Here is a 22,750-nt window from a genome sequence, read left to right on the forward strand (position 1 = left end):
TATCACACTATCAAATGGAACGAATTTCAGGTAGGATCTCACGAAGCGGCCGAGGTAACTGGACCACTTTTGGAATGTATTCAGTATTCATATATCAGTGCCGTAGCCAGCCGGATTTTTAAAAAATAGAAAACAGTTTTATTTGAATCATGAAAATACAAGTTGGGGACAAGTTATACTTGTACAAATATTTGCCCCCACCCCCCATCCCCTGTCAAAAAAAATTAACTACGACCTTGTATATACTTGTATATAAGCATGGAACTGCCGCAAAAGATCTATTCTTACGTCACGCATGCCTGTGAGAGACCACTGTACTGTCCGAGTGTGAGAAGTTATGTATTATTCATGCTAATGTTCGCTTTCTCCAGGATAGAATACAAACAGGCTTTGTATATCTATGTGGGGTATTCTTGAAATATTCAGCACTTCCCCTGTGTTTTAGCAGACATATATATTATATACACAAAGGTACGTGGATGTATGAAATTATAGTGAAGGTGTAAGGACGATGTCTGCAAAAATAATGTCGAGCGTGTAGATTAATATATCGTGTCTAGCATGTTGGGCGATACATGTAGTAGGCCCCCACCCACCCCTGTTTGATATTTTGGACCCCTCCCTTTGCCCCTATGTATTTCCCGCCACTCCGCTGGGCCATTAGTCTGGCGTACCGCTCCGTTCGAACATTCGAGAGATGCGCAATTGGGGACATGATGTCAGACGACTTAGCGGGCCAGTCCAATGTCCGAATGTCTTCCCGTCGGACACAATCGGTGACGACATGGGCGCAATGTGGTCTGGCATTGTCATCTTGCAGTTCAAAATATCTGCTGATAATTCTACCGAATAAAACAACGTCAGGACGCAAAATTACGTCAACACAGCGCTGGCGAATCAAACGTTTATTCACAATAACCAAATCAGTTTGCCCGCAATGGGTTATACCGTCCCCATACTGATCATGGTCAAGAATTGTTACGGGTGGCCCAGTCATCTAAGGCGCCGCGATCCGCTGTGCAGAGTTGCGTCCCTTGGGCACGCCAGAAACCTATGATTGTGGGTTCGAATCCCGGTTCGCCCCAATTAGGTTTCTTGGTTTGTCAGCACCATACCCGTGCTCGTGGGTTTCACCGAAGTAGTAAACGTCTGAGACCTGCATCACTTCGGGCTTTCCTCCCACATTAATCTGACACGCCGTGATATAACTTGAATACTGTTAAAATCGGCGTTAAACCCAAGTCACTCACTCACTGAACAATTATTGCCCCTGCCTCCGCTCGCCGCTACGTTTCTTACAACATTTCCTGCGGTCTGTGAATAGAAGGCAAAACCTTGATTCGCATGTAAGTACATGGTGTAACAACACTGGCGCACACCCCAAACCTGGTGTTGCCTAGCTCACCCTAATCTTTGCCGCCTATGCAAAGCTGACAGGGTTACACCCTTCACAGGACGCCTTGCACGCAGGCGGTTTTTACGATAGATGTTGAAATTCGCCTTCCTGTTATTGTACCGAATTCTCTTTTGATAACCCAATTTTAAGTGTGTTCTTAAATTGGGTGTACCCCTAGAGGAGCACATACTTTGGCTTCTGTGTGCACGTGCATCACATGCTGTTCATGCATGATGTGAAATTTCATTGTGATTAGATGTTATTGTTTTGTTTGTTTGTTGTTTAGCGCCGCACTCCGCAATATTCCAATATTATCGAGTCTGAACCGTACAATCCAGTGATTGACACCATGAGCATCGATCCACGCAATTGGGATCGATGACATGCCTCAATCAAGTCGGCGAGCCTGACCACCCGATCCCGTTAGTCGCCTTTTAGTCTACATTCTTTTTTGGTTTGGTTTCTTGTTTAACGCCGCACTCAGCAATCTATCTATCTATCTATCTATCTATCTATCTATCTATCTTTGAGTGAATCCTCCAGTCAGTTTTACTTGCTTGGAGTTATGCCCTGTGTTGATTTTGTGCTATGCACTGGAGTAAACATTCATTTCAAATATTAAATGAAATATGCATTGATCGCTAGAACGAACACAATGTAACTGGGTGTTTAACATATCACCCAGGGTTCAATGCATACTATGTCACATCTGTATAAAGCATTGGGAATCTCAGTTCCACAAAGCCAAATCCGTATCAATCACAGAGCACTGTCGTGGCTAATCATAAGCCCGGCCAAGGATGCCTTATATAATACATGTTCACGTCTACGCCCACGTAACTCAATTCTGGATCAGCTTTGTAACCTTGCTTGTACTAAAATGAGGATATCAATGTGTTAATCTGAAATCTGGATTACCCTTGAGGTTACCGTCAAGGTAATGTCAGATAAACGTACAAAGAAGGTTAACCAATCCACGAAGTGACCAACTCCACGTGGGCAGTGCTTGACGAGGTCCTTGCAGACTGTAGCGGAAGGCAACTCAAATATGCATGATGTGTCTGTATCTTGTTGACAACATTATGCTTGTGGTGATAAGTGCTGCATAATATTTGCTGACAACCTTTTACTCACGTATAAGTGCTAAGATAGATAAATAAATTTTGCGGTTAAATATATATATATATATGTCTTGTTTTAATTTTGTGCACCGTGTTAACAGTAAAATTAGTTGATCACCATGCCTACTGTGTCCTACCAGCAAAGTCACTCATCCCTGATTTTACTTGGTTGTCTGATTGCTACTGTTTGCTTTTTTAAAGTTAGACGAAGCAGGTTGATACCTTGAGAGGTGTTATTTTTTATCGAGAAGAATGCAAGGCTACGATTGGAAATATAGAGCCATGGTGTTACGATGTATTTGATTGCAAGATAATTCATTAAATATTATCAGACCAATACTTTAAAATTAGGGACAGACCATTTCTTCTTATTTATTATTTTAAATTGTATTGGCCATTACGGCTATTGATGTGTTAATTTCCTGACACAAATCTCTTGAAAAAATGTATAGCAAAGATTTAAGCGAAATCAAGTTGAAATATATTTTTGAAACAAACCATGGCCAACATTGAGCAAATTTAACAATGTTTGCTTTGCAAGATTAAGAGCATAAGGCTCATTCCTAAAGATGTACCCAAAGATTTTACTTTTTGATAATTTTATTTTGCATTACAGCATGGTAAGATCTTTTCAGTCAATTATCTCGATAAAGAATGTAGTACACAGATTAGATCGGATATAATCGAACCTGAACCAAATTATATTTTTTAAATATTGTTTTACATGAAGACATGGACATATTTGCATACTGATATAGGTGAGGTGGTAAGAAATGGGGTTTCACGTCGCGTTCAAAATTTGTTCATTTATTCAACGACGTGCTACGTGTGGCTGCTAGTCCGGACGGTCGGGTTTATAGTGCTAGCCCACTCAGATACCATGCCGCATTTTAACATGTATAACCCACTTAGACACAGTATACAGACTCAGAATCGGCCAGTCCTTGTTTTATCCCCTTAGCATCCAAGTGCCAGGCACGATAACAACAAATACCTTCATTTAAAATCTATCGGTATGACGCGGCCAAGCGATCGAACCACCATCTTTCCGCTCTCTGGGCTGACGTTCTATCCACTACACCACGTAGGTGGCCGAGGTAGATATAAGAAACTAGCGCACCGACACGTATACTGACCCAAAGTGTATCTTGACCAGCCAAACTAGTGGTTGATAGCATGACCAACGATCCACACATCCTTGAAGACCATCGATACAGCGGACCACGACGTCTTCGACAGCGCCCCTCCTCCACAGCAGCAATAGTTTGCTCCAGCATCGACCAACTCAACTCCATACACATCCCATAGTAAGACAAAGTATTGATTGTATTTGTTCATGTTTTATTGTCATGTTCACAACATCACAGATCATGACCTCACGCAGGTCGAGCCAGCAGCTCGTGTAAACCACACTGACAATGTATAACATATGGACGGATGATATAGCCTGGAACATGTGGAAATACTGGTCACAAGGGCGGAAATACTGACTGTGCAAGAATACTCGAGAATGTTTGAAATCCTTCAACAATATCTCGACATTTGACAGCCTTGTTCCCTGTGTAACCAGGCTGGGCATTTGAAAAATATGATAGCGTTCAGTATGATTAGGTAAATGGCTTGCACTTTTGTATGTTAATGTTTGAAAAGTACATCTTAAATATTTTGTGATGAAAAGTCTTTGAAATGCACTTTTCAGTTTCGACAGGTGTGACAATAAAATGTCATGAAATGAAGATATGTTATTCATCATAACAATAGGGTTATGATAGCTTTTGTAGTTAATAATACGGACCGGATCGGGTCTTGACGGAAATGTACAAGCTTCATGCGATTGGAAACTAATATGACAGGAATCACAGGAGATAATATACACCAGTCGATAACATGTTCATATCACTCGTCCTGTGACACACAAAGAGGGACACCATGTACTATTCACTAATATTCTTGTCATATTAAAATGGGAACATATGGACAAGCTAGCTGTGAAAGAAACACGGATACAATAATAATGCTACATATTGTGAAATACAGTCACGCGTGTTGAGAGGTGCCCCACACCACGCGTGACTAGTTTAACAGATCACTTGAAATTACAAACAGGTTCAACACGTGCCATATTTAACATTGTCAAATGTCACATATAAGAATTGAGCAGGTTCATAAACAACTGGCCTTCGTTTCAGTCGTAGCACACACTTAATAAGCAATGTTTTAATGGAGAAAGTTGATTTTGAAATAATTATCACAGGTTCAATACTTTCACCACACGTTTTGGAATGGTGTTTTACTGGTTTGTTTGGAATGGCATAATGAGTGGAATTAAACATGCTTTACTGTAAAGTGTACAATGGGTAAAGTATTAAAAAATACTACGTAAGGATAAGATATATGGGTGAACAACTTCTTTATTACAATTAGCAGCGATGTTTCGGTGTAAACGTCGCTCCTAATTGTAATAAAGAAGTTGTTCATCCATAAACCTTATCCTTCCTTTGGACTTCACCGTCTAAATGCCTCTCAAAGAAGTTATTAAAAATACGAGTGTTGTAAAGAAACACAACCTGACTACATACGTCAATACTGTCTAGTTTCACACACAAATATCACAGATTGTGGATCAGACTTGAATACAATACTGTCGATGACACTAACATATGTACATCTAGCACACACAACGCGTAATGCTGCTCTAACTGCTACAAACAACGCCGCCATGAAGGTGTTTTGGCAACTTAATTAAAAAAGATCTGAAATATGAAGTATGCCATTTAAGATAAGCTAAATAGACCACCAGTAGCAACCTCGATATGGACGTTGTCGATATCCAAGCTATAGATATTGATAATCAATACAGTACGTCTATTACTGTCGGCGATCAGTCAGTACCCTATGGCTACCAGTGAGGCTAAACCCAGGCTTGTCTCTGCACGTCTCAGAGCGGATCAAACGCCCAGATTAACAATACAAAGCCAATTCAGTTCTCCCCCGGACACTGTAGCGAAGCAATGCCATGAAATGTATTTCGACACGCGTTATGATTGACAGGAAGTTGATAAGCAAGCAAAAAAGGCTATCGACAACCGTTAAATTGCTCTCTGGTATCGTGTACACGTGAATACCTTGTGCAACTAGTACGCGTACCGTGCAGATATGTGATCACCTAATATGTAAAATCATTATACATTGCACAGCATCCTTATGTTAAAATATCATTCAACATCAACCGATTTCAACAAAACCAAAATAATAGTGAAACCGACACATGTTCACTTAAAGAATTATGCAAAATAGATACATATCATTGTACGCAGCTCACTAAAATCCTGAATAATAATTGCTTTCAGGTGAAACATATTGTATCACTTATTTCAATGTTAACACCTCTGATAAGTGAAACGAATAGTCATGATTGCTAGTAGACGTCGGGAATGCCACACGATAAGCGCTGCAGATAAACACACACGAGACTGTCGGAGACGTAAGTGTACCATTACCATTGACAGCCTGTCGGAACTTGCCCCTTCCCGGCGCACAGGCCGCTCAAAGTGGATTTCTCATTGACACGTTTTATGATACACCCATGAATACATTTCACTGCAAATACTAGACTCGGAGACATGGCGATATAAGATCTTTTAACACCTTGAATAATCACATTGTACCAGTTCATATTTGGTCTTTGTACACAGTGAAAACTGTTCCTTGAGCAACTTGACTTATCCTCACACCTCCATTGATCAAACCATTCTTAATATTTCAATTGAACCAAATATTTACATGGGTATTCTTTGTAACCATAGGGCCGTGTTGTATTACCTCCCTGGAATACAATACGTCCACATTTCAACACAATACTTGACAAATTAAGGAAAACATTTGCTTTCTTCTACCGATACGATCAATGCGGTTTAGAGAATCTTTGAAATTTTGAAACAAAATTAAAAGAGTGACGTGAGTAAATTAATCAAGTAGGGTTATATTTTCAAATCAGATTATTCAATTATAACAGGTTGTTTAGCGTTTGCTTTTGGCCTATTCATGCCAATTGTTCAAAGCACTGACGGCGTCCCAAGTATTTTATCTCATCAAAGTGTTTTACCAACTTGACAGATTGCAGTAATAAACTACGTGTTCCCTTGCCCGCCATGTCTTATCAGAGGTTCTATTATACCAGACACCCCACCCCCTACCCCAAAAATATATGGACTGTTCCAGTGATACAATCTGTTTACGGGAGTTGACTACGTCATGCTGAAGGGAGAGCCGTGCTGCGGGACAACATACTCTGCTCCCCTATGTTGTATAGTATCAATACATATTCAAAGGCACTGGGGGTAGGAATTCAAGAGGTGTGGTTTTCCAAATATTTATCAGCGTAATGGAACATGATAGACATATAACGAGGCAACTGTTTGTCATCCTTACAGAAGTATTACGTGTTCGTCATCCCACAGTGACAGCTACTTGACTATTGCTTTGAGAATTGATCAGGGCACACAACACGGAACTTGAACATGACGCTATTTATACCTGCTGTGAACTATCGTCTTCCAAGACTCAACTTGGAATATATGTACAATAAATGTCAATAAATGTTTGCATTTATTCTCGCAAAAAAATCATTTTTGTAAAAAAATATCACAAGTTGGATATATAAATAGGTAAATATGGACGGATCTGTGATGGGCATGTCAGTATCACACTCACACAACACAAGGAAATAAATATGTAAATGAAATGAACATCTGCAATGTACAACAATTAACAAGTGCATGCTACACGGGAGTCAGGCCTCGGGATTATACCGTTTGTCATTAAAACAATGTTTGAAAGTTTCTTTGGAACGCCTCCTTTAACAATACACACACGTCAAACAGGGGTGATACATTACTCGTCATGTCGTGATAAGTGACACGGTTGTACATATCAATGCACCCTGGAATGCACAGTTAAGTGTTCTTGATGTAACAAGTTGGCTAAAACAGAAATTAAGGCTGTAGATACAGCCAAAGTGTAGCACTTATATGCCCAATAAATAAGTATAAAATAAACTTTCACTTTGCTGTCCAGAGTTTGACGGTGTGCCAGGTAACTAACACGGTCACAACCGAGGCCTGCAATCTACACCGTGGTTATGAAATATAAAAAGGCAGTCTCAAGCTGTGAGCAGAGAATGATCAAACACACAACTGGTTTGTTATATAAATAGGCTGATATGTACAATATATACCCTATGTCGATGTCCATTCTTAGGCATCACGCCTGACAAGCTCCAAACATGTTTGGCACGTCTCTGTAGGGGACATCATCACAATACTGGTTTCACAGCCATCCCTTGAGCCAGGTCGACCCTTCGTTGGCTCGTGTTTTGGGTAATCTCCTCAATGAACTTTTAGGGTACACAATGGGTGGAGAGTGAATAATGCTGATGGTAGTCTATGAAACGATACCTCATAATAACCGAGGACTTGGTATGTTTTCAATGTCAAACAGATTATCAACGTCGAAAGCACTAGCAATGTCTGCAACACTTGGCCCATCATCCCAGCTGATGTGGTCATCATAGCCCGGTTGATGGACAGGTGTTGATAGACGGCTGTCATTTGTGTTGGCAATGTCTGTCAAACTGCTGCGACCATTGACCCCGACCTCCCACCAATCGGGCGCTTTGATTCCTGTACCACTAACCGTTAAATCCAGTGGACAATTGTTCGTGAAATCTAGAGGGAAGTCCGAATTGACAAGGTCGGTTTGGGACAACAAGTCATCCAGACCTAAATCGTCTGAGTTGCTTTCTGAACTAGGAGGGCTCATTGCTATCAAAGGCCCAGCGTCGGAATCATCATTAAGCAGCTGTTCTGTTTTGATTTTAATCCCGGCTATTTCAATGTCCTGACTCAATATAGAGGTCCAGTTGAAGTCCCCCTTTAACGCAGGGTCCTCTTCCTCATCTTCATCATGGGCACTGAAATGTATCACTGAGCCATTACTTAGCAACTTGTCTTCGCGTTGGTTCTTGGTGTTTTCGTGCAAGAAGCTATACGGGTCTTCCTCCTTCTTGATCTTCTTGGCGGGTGGAGCCGGGCATGAATCTCTGCTCCCCCTCCTTTTCTTAAAGATGCCATTCTCGATCATGTCGCTGTACTCGGGATTTAACCGCCAGAAACCACCTTTCCCTGGCTCGTCCTTTCGCCGGGGAACCTTCTCAAAGCATTTGTTGAGAGAGAGGTTATGGCGTATAGAATTCTAAAACACAGAACAAGATCAGTTTAAAATCAAGTTTCGACAGAAAATGAAACAGGGTTTTGAAAACATATTCAAACACGAACTACGGACAAAAATGTAATCATTATAAGATATGCGTCCTGGTGTACTAACGTAGCATAGAGTATTTGTGTCTAACGCCTACGTATTCTCTGGGGCAAACATGGAGACAACAATGCTTATTTATTCACACAAATCAATAGGTATATCAAGATATCGATTGTCGTGGAAGGTGGAGCCTTTCTTCAGTAATAAGCCCTCCGTCTTGTGGATTTAATGATTTTTGAGAGCGTGTGGGACAATGGAGCGGTGTGGGTGGGGAAGGGAGGTCTGGGGAGGGTGAGCTGGCTCCTAATGGCATTGCTCTCTCCATTGTCTTTCTCAGTGGGGGAAGACCTTCCCTGGTCTACAAATCATTGTGACATTCGAAACTAGCATTTGGCCCTTATCTAATTACAAATTCGCCGGATATAGGGATAAATAATTGTTTCTAGTAATTGAATATGATTGTGTCAATACATTACGTCATTCCCTCAACAAAAGTAAACATACCTATTGCTCAGGGATGAATAATTGTTTCTAGTAATTGAATATGATTGTGTCAATAAATTACGTCATTCCCTCGGCAGAAGTAAACATACCTATTGCTCAGGATAATGTGACGAGATTAGTTTCTGAATTAAAATTGTGGACTATTCAGTAATTGAGTTGGGTTAAACGCGGCTTTGTAAATCCGGTTTTGAAAGTATTGGAATGTATATGGTCAATAACAGATTTCCCCTCACCTGCCAGCTAGGGTCGGCCATTCTGTAGTACATAAAGTTCTCAGTGATCCAGTTGTAGATAGCAGATAGGGTGATCTTATTCTTCTTCGTCTCTTTCATCGCCATGCAGATAAGTGTAGCGTAGGAGTAGGGGGGCTTCACATATGGGTTGGACTTGTAGTCGATGGAGTCAGTGCCGTACCCGAGGCAGGCCGGTGCGGGGTCGGCCAGGTTGATACGGGAGTCAACCTTGGGTGGCTGGACGGTGGTTAGCACGCAGACGTTGTTGTTGTTGTTGTTGTTCTTGAAGGCTCTGTTGGAAGTATCTTGTGGCCCCGGGCTGGGTGGTGGAGTGGGGGATGTAATGTTCATGATGTTGAGGTTCTGAAGCCAGCTGAGACTGGTCAAGCTGTCATCTAGGTTGACCCCTCCCCCGCTACAGGAATCAAGGGGGTGTTTGGCGGCCCAGTTCTGCCGGAACTTGTTGGCCAAATGGTCACGTGTTAGAATTGGCATTTTGGCCGGGGATTTGAGCGTGAGTTTGTTGAGGAACTTCGTCTTGGCTGCTGGTTGATGGACTGAATGAACTGGAAGGAAACAAGGAAACTGTATAAAACCGCCATCCGGAAACAATAACAACGGACATTACCAAGGTCAGTGAACCATAGAACACACGTGATCTACAACTAGTTTCAGTCATTACCGGTATTTTAATGTAAGTAATTTACTAAATTACAGATTACCCTATACAGATTTGTACCGTATTGTATTCAGGTCATATAGCCAGAGACCCTATACAGATATGTTCATGTTTCTGCTGAGGCATGGCAATGTAGGCCGTGTTAGAGGTGGCGTGCAAGACGTGGCTTGTGGGGTTCCGCTCACGTATTGACTACCATCACTGTGACTGCCCCGCAAGCCTCGCACTGGTAGACTTAATTAGGGTAATCAGCTTCATGGTTAATTGGGTTACCTGTGCTCGTACTTATCGACCCTTGCTCTGCAAATCAATGGTCCAACTAGCGAAAAATAACCATTTCTTAGCCTACTGAACTCTGTCAGGCGTGGCTTACACTAATGGCTGTCCAGGAATAGTTGGAGAAACGTTTCACTCCAATCAGCTATAGGGGGTGGCTATTAAGATTATAGAATTCCGTTTAGAATGTGTTCTTTCGTTATCAAAATGCTATTTGAAGATGAAAAATATACAGTGTGTTAGATTAAAACTTTACACAGGTGTCAATACGTGTTCCTGTCGGGGAGGGCTTTCCATGTTGTGTTGACCTGTACCCAATCTACTTCATGATTGAACAGATGTATTGAAACTTGGCCAACTGTATTAATACATCAGGGCTTTAATGGAGCTGTTGTAGTTTTGCACTCGCTAACGATAAGGTGGTGCAGTAATGTCAATACACACGAATCAGCGGACGTTCCGTATATCGGAGGTTAACAACACTGACATGAAATGAAATACTGTACATAACAACGATGCCACAATAAGTCCTTCGCGGGCTCAGATCTACATGCAGAATCAAGAGTAACCTGACACCCTGAAACTATGATCAATACTTTAGATGAATACTAGTATAGGCTTTGATTACAGTAAGTCTTCAGAGAGGACATCACACACACTCGTGGCAGCCGTGATGCCAGGCATACGAAGGAAATCGATAACCATGACGTAAGGCTAATAGCAGGGGTTTCCTTCATTGATAAGGTTGTTTATGTCACCCGGGGTTCTGACAGTGTGTGTGTGGGGTTGGGGGGTTGGGGGGGTTGGCGATGCATCCAGAAGGTGCGAGAATAAGAAAGGGTGAAATTAAGGAATTGTTTTTATAACTATATGTATCCTTTGTCGTCACCGTGAACAGGTGCGTCCAGAATGGTATACATTGATTAGATTCCATGATAATTACAATGCTATATCAAAAGATTATTTTTGGGTTTTAGTGAAATCTACTCATGTTGATTTCACTGTTTCATGTTGGAGATCAAGCCTACCATGAGAGAATGTTATTTAAACAATCAATACATACAATAAGCCAATATCCAGTGCGACGGGACAAGTTCCCACTGGTCACTCCATCACAGCGAGTAGTCCTCCTTCCTTGTGTACAGCCGAAATATGAATAGCAGTTTTGAAGCAGAATTATCATAACCTGACCATATCCACTACTGCCCTTGAAATATACAAGGTCCCGGTTCCCGGTCCGCCTACAATGATTGCACGAAGACAAGCTACGACAGACTTGGCGAGCCCGCTGACGGAAAGCGCCGATCTTGAAGCCGGTCTCAACACGCCTTGGCTCCCGTCATAACATAACGGGGTTTAATTGTTTACCCGTTAAATGTCAATAAAACAATGAGTGACGATGCTCTGCCGCTATATATGTGTATTTTAAACTGATAATTTGTACTTACTTGATATGTTTTAGTGAGTTGTGGCGACGGGTCTTGTTGACGGCGTGTTGATATCAAGACCTGTCATTCAGCAGTTTGACGTCCGATCAGCTGTGGTATTGACGAAATGAAGTAAACACTTAAAATCCAAGTACGAACAGTTTGCAACTACAATCGGAACCCTTTTTCGTATGACTGAAATTGATTCCGACTTGTCACTTGTAATATGCACTTGTTGTTATTTACTTCTGTTTGGATGAATATCCACACGTTTTCCCCGTCGAATAGGGCCCGTGACACAACTGAGGGTCACATTCATTGAGTGGAAATAAATAGCCCTCGTGGTGAATAAGCCCCGGCTTAGCAACAATGTAAACCGGTATAAATAATATGCTGCGCTCTCATTGGCTGAGCCGATGTTGATTGGCGCGCCAATGGCAGCGATGTAAACAACGGGAGTGAAATTGACATTCATAGACCACGCTGTCTTGTATATGTGACTACTGTCAGTACACATCAATACGAATGGTTGTAGGGGTTGGGTGGGGGGTGGGGGTTGAAAACAATAAACATTGTAAACACTAGTGCTAGCGACAAGGTTCGGGTCACACTCAATATACGGCAGCGCTATTTCGTACACGGAGTTCATAAATCAAAGCCTGGGCAGTTTCATCCCAGCGGACTTCCTTTTTAAATCAATGGAAGAATATAGGTCAACATTTAAACACGTATTTGACGTAGGCAATGAATTTAGTGTTAGATAATAACTCAACATTTCTTCGATGTCTAGAAATATGAAAATGCTACAACTTGATGACGATCATTTTCTATTGATTTATAACACCTCGCAAAGAATAATTGCACATATTGTCTGAGACATGCCCGGATGACTTGGATTAGCAGGGCATTCAGGTCACACACCATTTTCCAATATCTTACTTTGTTACTTTATTCACGTGTGTGTTATACTCGTTCCAGTAACTTGGACTGAGTCTGGATTAATGAACATTCTGAAATGGCCTTGATGGGGTTTAGAGTCAATAGTATCGACATCGATTATAGATTCTACACGCGGGATCAAGAATTGTCTGAGATGAATGAGCAATCGCTTAATCGCATTTCCTTGTCATTTCGTGAAATAATAGGTTTGGGGTGCCGGTTTGTTAATACAGGAGTATTGATACTAAATGAAATCGGGATAATTCTTTACATTACATAAAAACCTATTGTTCGTAGGATTATTCATTGTGCACGCACAAGTGTTATCGCGGAGTCGTCAATCATATCCATTGCTGGTCAAGTACGAGAAATCCTGTATGTGACGTCACGGGGATTTAAGGTATACACCATCAGAAAGGAAATACTTCACTGATACATTGACATTTAAAGTAAGAATATGTGACAGGATACATACATAATAGGTATTAAGTGTATGCAAGTGTAATTTGAAGAATCGTTCTTAAGACTTCGCCGATCAAAGATTAATTCCAATGTGCTTTTTGCGCAAAATGAAACTAATATGAGTGGGAGAGTGTGTTGGGTTTTAACGTCTCTTTTAACAGTATTCCAGTTTTATCGCGGGGTGTCAGCTTTATGTGGGAGGAAAGCCCGAAGTGATGCAGGTTTCAGACGTTTACCACTTCGGTGAAACTCGCGAGCACGGTGCTGACAAACCTAGAAACATAATCGGGGCGAACCGGGATTCGAACCCACAATCATAGGTTTCTGGCGTGCCCAATGGACACAATTCTGCACAGCAAATCGCGGCACTTTAGACGACTGGGGCACCCGTGCCACCTGATAGGAAAGAGAGAGTGACAGATAAGTTTTAAAGGCTACAAAAATTGACCATTTAGTCTTCATTATTTCTCCATTGTTATTTAAGCATATGCTGTTACATCCCGTGACTTAACTGCCAGTCTAAAAGGCTGGCAAAAATGCTTCGGTTTTGGATAAACTCACTGTTCGTGGTCGGTTGAAGAAAATGTAATAATTATTACAAGATCAGTATCTTATGTCACTGATGTTCCTGCTATTTCTCATATATCAAAACCTTCCCACCTTCGAATATATGTTACCTTTACAATCACCGGGAGGAAGAACAATTAATTGCATGTTTCACGTTGAAGAAATAATGTGTGTCATACCTGACACAAGAGAGTGGGGCCGGGGTTAGAGGTACGAGAATAACAGGCATGTCTGACATCCGTGAAGGGAGACTAGGGCTCCAAGGGCTTTTTTCAACCATATTTTAATGTTTTTTTCCTGTTTTAGCAATGAATAGACGACGTATAATCAGAGTTTACACGGCGGTGACTATTTGTTTCTTGGTGGAATTAGATGAAATAGACAACACAAAAGGATGGCTGCAATTGCCAAAACAAGGTGATCATGGCGAAATAAATACAGATGAAATAGACGTGCGTATCTAGCTGATGACACGCGTGTTGTAATTGATTCAGGACTGGCCACGTCCGGTCATCATTTATTCAACAGGGCATCTCGAATTCCAACACGTTATAACGTGCACACGACGTACATGGACCAACTGGCACTGGTCTGTATGGCACAACAACCGAGTCAATCAAATAACCCAAGTTTGAGATAACGAATATTCAGTTCGTAGGAGAGTCGCAACCACTGAATATGTATTTTTTTTTAAAAGTGCAGTTAAATCTCATTTATATAAGTGCAAATGTTGGAAGAGGGAATACGTATTTACGTGTGTCTTGGGGCCCGTGAAGATAGGGGCTATAATTAGTCTTCAGCAACCCACGCTTGTCGTTACAGGCGACTATGCTTGACGTTAGATGCGACTACCGGGGTAGGGTGGTTATTGGTTGATACATGTTATCGTATCCCAAATGCTCATGATATCAATCCCTGAATTATCTGGTCTAGTCCCGATTATCTACAAACGTCCGTCATATAGCTGGAATATTTCGTTTAACGTCAAACAAAACCAAAAATACACGCGTGTATTTTCAAGAAAAATGTGCTGGGCAGGTTATGTAGAATGAAATTACGAGGTCTGGACAATAAGGCGTCCAGACGCTGTTGCATTATACCTTGAAATTAATATCACCTCGATTTTGATGTGTATTTCAGGCCCCATATTCTTGCGATGGGCAGCCAGTAATTGTAAAGGTAAACAGGTAAACAGTTTATACACCCAGTACATACAGAGCAAACATTCCATGTACTTATGTAGTAACGGCCATTGGTTTCCTTCCACATGCTCAACAATGCCGGAGTCAACACACGAATCCTTGCAAGTCACAGACGAGCAAATATTGACGTTCCTAGCCGACATTACGTTCACGTCATTTATGTAACTTGACCTTCGCCTTCCTAGAGGTTATGTTAGGGTTAGGTGACGTGTAATGACTGACATGTGATATCGATGGTTTTGATTGTTATACATTATTTATATCGCAGACTGCGTAGATGTTTTGTATCAAGAATGACATGTTGTTTAAGCTGTAATATTAACGTCAAATGTTACAAGACGTTGATTTGATAACGTCTGTGCAGCCAGCTGAACATACATAGGTGACATGGCATATTTCACAGGAGGTGTAGAGAGGGTTAGGTGGTACATGCAGTCACCAAGTCATCGCGTGATTTCAAGATGACATTACTACATTTCTAACACGGTATAAGAAGAGCCCTGTGCTATTAACGATCATATCACACCATCAAACGTGTTACAATATATCGTCTTGTAAAAGAGGAGTGGAAACAGGAGTGTGTCTTTATGACATTGGTGAATCTATTTTGCTCATATATGATTTTTTATGAATCGATGTTTATATTACCCTAAAGGTGATAAGATTCCATTAACGCCGACGCTCATTTTAGTTACAACGTGTGATGTAATTTTCAGTTGATCGTGGATGTAAATGTATTTTGCACATGTTTGTTTCAATATTCTGTTGTACCGTCAGTTATTACACAGAGAGCCACACCACTGATGTGCATAATTGATAATGAATACATTTGTTAGCATGATAATATAATGTATCGACCTGCCTTAACTTCCACTTAAATATGTTTACATATATATCGTTATTTCCATGCTTTCCTGTGTATATGAAACTCACTTTCGATATTAAATGTTGTAATTGACATATTATAATGTTTATTGCACTTGCTTGATCACATACTTCTGTATCTATACTGACACTGATTGTAGCACTATATTGTCAGATTCAAGAAATCTTCCTTAACACATTAAAACCCACTTTCGAGAATGATATTAAATGTTGTAATTGACATATTATAATGTTTGTTGCACTTGCTTGATCACATACTTCTGTATCTATACTGACACTGATTGTAGCACTATATTGTCAGATTAGTTTGTGACAAACCATTATCACAAAGCAAACATGAAATTTATGTCAATTCAGTAAACGATTGACAAACAATGCCGTCAAACTGACTACGTATGGACCATCGTTACCTCGATATAGCGCGAAACTGACAAACAGATTGCATTACAAACTGGTAAGTGTGGAACAACCACCCTATCCCGATTCAGCATGTTTGCTCTACACACAGTGGGCGAGGATTAGCTGCTATTTGCTTCTAAACAATGACAATGATGTCATAATTACACATGCGCAAACACCCGTATCACATAATCCGATTGCCAGTGTATCGAGGGAATGGGGTAACTAGCATGGGAGTGCTCTTCAATAGAACCAACGATATTCAACCAGCAAGTGGCAAAACAAAGGGCTTCAATTACTGTCATTATGCCACGTTAGGTGGCTAAGTGGATCCACTGCACACATCTCGTTAATACGCTTAATTAATTGCTCCGCTGATTTTGTTTCTTGAATTTAGCGGGCGATCGAGGCATAGCGGGTTGATGTCCGGCGAGGATTCCCGCCTAATTCCGCGCTCATTATGTTTGTGGATGTTAATTACGAATGGCCCATGGATATATCTTTTTAAACCACTGATGTCTGCTCAGACTATCAAATCAGGAAGATTAATGCATAACGAGCCGCCAAAAACACAGACGCAAAATATAATCTGGCTATTAATTTGCTCGTCTCATTCAATCAGAATAAACAATTGTCACAAATTACATTGTGTTTTACTAAATACGCACTGATATCAAACAGTAGCGTCTCATACAGACCCTGAAACAAATACATCCAATAAAGCCTATGCAAGTCTATAATATTTGGCAAGTCTAGATTACCACAGTGTTTGAAAATGAAGATTGTCTTTTGGTTCCTTTTAATTATATTTTATAGCTATAATTTTACGACCGTTTTTTTTCTCTGTAAAAGTTCGTTTACGAGACTAGATGTTAGTTTACCGTTACGTTTAAAAACATGTGATATGTTTCATGTTATACCATGGGCGGAGTTTCGTTAATTTACAAGACTGTTTCACTCGATATATCTGAACACAAACAGGCAATTTCTAACAATAAACGTATATTAATTCCGATTATATCAAAATTATAAGAATTTTGAATATAGCGCAAGAATAACGCGACAAATTTCGTACATATATTATATTCAAGTATGTTGTATTGACGGTACAGTAACATCGTTAACTCAATACCAACATAAAACACTCAGTGGAACAAACATGGCTAATTATGTGGCGGCTAGTCCTCTACTCCCGCCTAATTTTTTCCATCAAGGCTACTAATGATGGACCCAGTCTGAGACTATGATGAAAGACAACCTGCTCGCCAGATCACAGTCGCCGCCCCGCAGGTGTAACCCGTCTCGTCACAGCCCATTACAACACACAATATCGCACAAATTGGCTGGAGATCTACTAGACAAACACATATTTCAACCTACATCGTTGTTTCCGAATAGACTAACATGCTGTGTGTTAAAAGTTGACGAGAAGAGAATTAGCTTTTGAAGATATTGTCTAGTACAGAACGGATTGTCTGCTCGGCGGGAGTATCGTAACAGTGTTAATGCGAACATCATGTCTGGTAGCTCATAATATGCAATCATCTGTTTTGCCACGTGAAATTATCAATGAGAGCAAATGATCTTTTAGGTTACATATAACAATGTACAAGAAGTTATATCATGATATCTTATGAGACTATTAAAGGGAAATCATTACCCAAAAGGAAGCAGTACATGTATTTGTTTATTGTGGCTGTAACACATTCACAGTCAATTAAAAATGTTGTTATTTGTACATTGAGGACGTCATATAATATGTGTTGGCAGACATAGCACAGGACATTCTACCTGCGCGTACAGTGGCCTGGTGCGTCGTCACCGAGATAAGGGCAATGTACAGTCACCCTTGCTTAACTATCACATCTCAAATGTCCGTTGTTAAACCTGGTCAATGAGCGTGCTTCATGCATATATTTACATATTTACCAATTTCCAACGCAAACATACACGCTAGTCCATGGGGGATTGATAGCTGATTGATTTCTATGAACACATCTCATACAATCAGATCAAATGAAGCCACTTGTCCGCGGCGTCGGCTAATACATCGTACCTCGGGACATTGAGTAGCACCGAGGCACTATAACACAAGTCATGTCTGACCATGCATAGAACCTAGACTGGGAACGTTCTCTTGTATTCTCCCGTAAAGACTTTACCATAGGTAATGGCACCAAGTCAACAAGTCTTTGATTTTGTTAGTAGGAGGTAATTTAATATAGAAAAGGCCAAGTTAACGGGTGTTATTATGTATATTATGTATATATTCTACCAGGCTAATGGTGGTTTTATAATTTTAGTCCACTAAGATACCATGCCTATGATAAACATTGATATGGACCCCACTCAGACACAGGGTGATTTCCCAGCCGATCTGTCCTAGTTTTGTCCCCTTAATGCCGAGCGATGGATAAGAACAAATAACTTATTTTACGTCTTTTAACGACCAGGAGATTGAACCACCGATCTTCCCCTCTCCGGACAAACGCTCTATCCACTAGAGCACGTAGACCCTACGTCTAGTTAACAGGTTTGAATGGTTGTTGGAGGGGTTGAGATCCAGGTCTGGTTGATATTTTGATATTAAACAAGTCAGATTAATGAATCTGGAGTTTAGTCACAAAGTATGTATGACGTAGTTTGATACATAAACAGCCAAAGTGGGCTAAACTGCAGTAGGACTGTGTGGGTTGCCCTGACACGGAACAGGTCAAAGTAAGGGATCTCACCCAAGGCTTGTCGTATAGGACTGTGTGGGTTGCCCTGACACGGAACAGGTCAAAGTAAGGGATCTCACCCAGGGCTTGTCGTATAGGATTGTGTGGGTTGCCCTGACACGGAACAGGTCAAAGTAAGGGATCTCACCCAAGGCTTGTCGTATAGGATTGTGTGGGTTGCCCTGACACGGAACAGGTCAAAGTAAGGGATCTCACCCAAGGCTTGTCGTATAGGATTGTGTGGGTTGCCCTGACACGGAACAGGTCAAAGTAAGGGATCTCACCCAGGGCTTGTCGTATAGGACTGTGTGAGTTGCCCTGACACGAAACAGGTTAAAGTAAGGGATCTCACCAAGGGCTTGTCGTATAGGACTGTGTGGGTTGCCCTGAAATTGAACAGGTCAAAGTAAGGGATCTCACCCAGGGCTTGTCGTATAGGACTGTGTGGGTTGCCCTGACACGAAACAGGCCAAAGTAAGGGATCTCATCCAGGGCTTGTCGTATAGGACTGTGTGGGTTGCCCTGATACGGAACAGCTCAAAGTACGGATTTTCACCCAGGGCTTGTCGTATAGGACTGTGTGGGTTGCCCTGACACGGAACAGGTCAAAGTAAGGGATCTCACCCAGGCCTTGTCGTATAGGACTGTGTGAGTTGCCCTGACACGGAACAGATCAAAGTAAGGGATCTCAACCAGGGCTTGTCGTATAGGACTGTGTGGGTTGCCCTGACACGGAACAGGTCAAAGTAAGGGATCTCACCCAGGGCTTGTCGCATAGGACTGTGTGGGTTGCCCTGAAATTGAACAGGTCAAAGTAAGGGATCTCACCCAGGGCTTGTCGTATAGGACTGTGTGAGTTGCCCTAACACGGGACAGGTCAAAGTTCGGGTTTTCACCCAGGGCTTGTCGTATAGGACTGTGTGGGTTGCCCTGACACGGAACAGGTCAGAGTAAGGGATCTCACCCAGGCCTTGTCGTATAGGACTGTGTGAGTTGCCCTGACACGGAACAGATCAAAGTAAGGGATCTCAACCAGGGCTTGTCGTATAGGACTGTGTGAGTTGCCCTGACACGGAACAGGTCAAAGTAAGGGATCTCACCAAGGGCTTGTCGTTTAGGACTGTGTGGGTTGCCCTGACACGGAACAGGTTTAAGTAAGGGATCTCATCCAGGGCTTGTCGTATAGCACTGTGTGAGTTGCCCTGACACGGAACAGGTCAAAGTAAGGGATCTCATCCAGGGCTTGTCGTATAGGACTGTGTGGGTTGCCCTGAAATTGAACAGGTCAAAGTAAGGGATCTCACCGAGGGCTTGTCGTATAGGACTGTGTGGGTTGCCCTGACACGAAACAGGTCAAAGTAAGGGATCTCACCCAGAGCTTATCGTATAGGACTGTGAGGGTTGCCCTGATACGGAACAGGTCAAAGTACGGGTTTTCACCAAGGGCTTGTCGTATAGGACTGTGTGAGTTGCCCTGAAACGGAACAGGTCAAAGTAAGGGATCTCACCCAGAGCTTGTCGTATAGGACTGTGTGGGTTGCCCTGACACGAAACAGGTCAAAGTACGGGTTTTCAACCAGGGCTTGTCGTATAGGACTGTGTGGCTTGCCCTGACACGAAACAGGTCAAAGTAAGGGATCTCATCCAGGGCTTGTCGCATGTGGGTTGTCCTGGTAGGGAACAGGTCAAAGTATGGGATCCCACCAAGGGCTTGTCGTACAGGACTGTGTGGGTTGCCCTGACACGAAACAGGTCGAAGTAAGGGATCTCATCCAGGGCTTGTCGTTAAGGACTGTGTGGGTTGCCCTGGTACGGAACAGGACAAAGTATGGGATCCCACAAAGGGCTTGTCGTATAGGACTGTGTGGGTTGCCCTGACACGAAACAGGTCAAAGTAAGGGATCTCATCCAGGGCTTGTCGTATAGGACTGTGTGGGTTGCCCTGATGTGGAACAGGTCAAAGTTAGGGATCTCTCTCACCGAGGGCTTGTCGTATAGGACTGTGTGGTTTGCCCTAATACAGAACAGGTCAAACTAAGTACAAGGTACAAATGCAACTAAACTGACGTCAAAAGAAACTTTACCAACTGAAAATATAAATTTCAGACAAAGTATAAATTGTTTTTCGATGAAGTCTGTCTAAAACACATAACCTAAATACAACAATAGTGTATGCAGAAAATGTTAATCGTCTGTTAAATGTTTGCGAGATAACACGCGAAAAAGTGAAAAACACGTGTACCACGAACAACTGCAAATGCACGTGCGGGTAAGGGCATAAAATGATTGCAACGGCAAGTCAGACATCCACAGTGATAAACAAACACAAAAGAAATGCCACGACTCACAGTCGGACAACGTGAACGAGCCTTGGGTAAGGTACAGATGGGAGCAACCCACGCCCATATTGCACGAACCTTCGGTTGCTCCCGTGTTGCCGTTACCAACTTGATGCAACGTTACAGACAGACAGGGGGGACCGCATACCCAGGGTGACCATGCCCCATGATGACCGGTACTTGCGTACCTTGCACCTCCGAAATCGCTTCCTGACAGTGACGTTAGTCGACAGACAGTGGCCAGGAGACTCAGGGCTCATGGAATCAGGGCTTTTAGACCACACAGAGGACAGCTATTGACAGCGCAATATCGTCGTCTGCGATTGAGATGGACCCGGACTGTACGACGTTGGCAACTGGCAGAGGGTTGTCTTCACTGACGAAAGTCGATTCTCTATGTTTAGGGCTGATGGAAGACAACGTGTTTACCGCCGAAGGGGTGAACGAACGGCGGCGTGTTGCGTGCAGGAGGTCGTACCATATGGTGGAGGGAGTGTCATTGTGTGGGGAGGGATCTCTGGGCAGGAGAGGACATCGCTGGTCATCGTTTACGGAAACTTGACAGCTCAGCGTTACATGGATAACATTCTTCGTCCAGTTGTCCTACCATTTCTCCAACAGCAGCCACGTGGTGTCATTTATCAGCATGACAACGCTAGAGCCCATACAGCCAGAATTGTAACTAACTTCCTCGCAGCCAACAACGTCAACGTCCTGCCGTGGCCTGCACGCTCACCCGACATGTCCCCCATAGAACACCTCTGGGACTTGATGGATCGTCGTGTTCGACAACGACCACACTCTCCAGCCAACCGGCAAGAACTGATCTTGGCCATTCAAGAAGAATGGCGTCAAATCCCACGTGACCTCATCAGACGACTGACTTTTTCTGTGCGTCGAAGGGTTTTTGCGTGTATTGAGGCATTTGGTGGTCACACACGCTACTAATGACTTGTTATTGAACGTGAGCGATTGTTTATGTACTCTGCCTATTGTTCATGATTCTGAAAGCTCGAGTTTTGTACCACAACCAACTTTGGGGGGCTCTGACGTCATTCTCGGTCGCGGTATGATTGTCATTTTCAGTGTTGATTATGTTGATATATTGATCTTCTCAATACACTTTACTTCATGCATGTATGTTTTGTTGTTTTTGAGCAAGAGTGATTTCAAACTCTGGTAAAGTTTCTTTTGGACGTCAGTTTATATAACATAGGTTCTGCATTGATTGTTAGCAGAATTGTAAGGACCGAGGTGTTTTTATTGACTTTGGCACGTGGCCT

The 22,750-nt window shown here is 42.2% G+C and overlaps 1 protein-coding gene across 2 annotated transcripts; it reads right to left on the reverse strand.

Moving 5' to 3' along the window:
* Window positions 1–3,864: 3,864 nt before the first annotated feature.
* LOC139468117 (forkhead box protein J1-B-like) lies at window positions 3,865–12,244 on the reverse strand. 2 transcript variants are annotated; one of them, XM_071249857.1, is made up of 3 exons: window positions 11,976–12,244; window positions 9,573–10,138; window positions 3,865–8,769 (listed from the first exon to the last, which is right to left on the reverse strand). In XM_071249857.1, exons 2-3 carry the CDS (start codon window positions 10,065–10,067, stop codon window positions 7,975–7,977), a joined length of 1,290 nt encoding a protein of 429 aa, XP_071105958.1. In that variant the 5' UTR covers window positions 10,068–10,138; window positions 11,976–12,244; the 3' UTR covers window positions 3,865–7,974. The 2 variants fall into 2 exon arrangements, with proteins under 2 accessions (XP_071105958.1, XP_071105960.1); XM_071249859.1 differs by lacking the exon at window positions 11,976–12,244 and adding an exon at window positions 11,591–11,755.
* Between the last annotated feature and the right edge of the window lie 10,506 nt (window positions 12,245–22,750).

This window comes from Haliotis cracherodii, unplaced genomic scaffold, assembly GCF_022045235.1.
Source record: "Haliotis cracherodii isolate W230 unplaced genomic scaffold, xgHalCrac1.p SCAF_2, whole genome shotgun sequence".
NCBI classification, from domain to species: Eukaryota; Metazoa; Mollusca; class Gastropoda; order Lepetellida; family Haliotidae; genus Haliotis; species Haliotis cracherodii.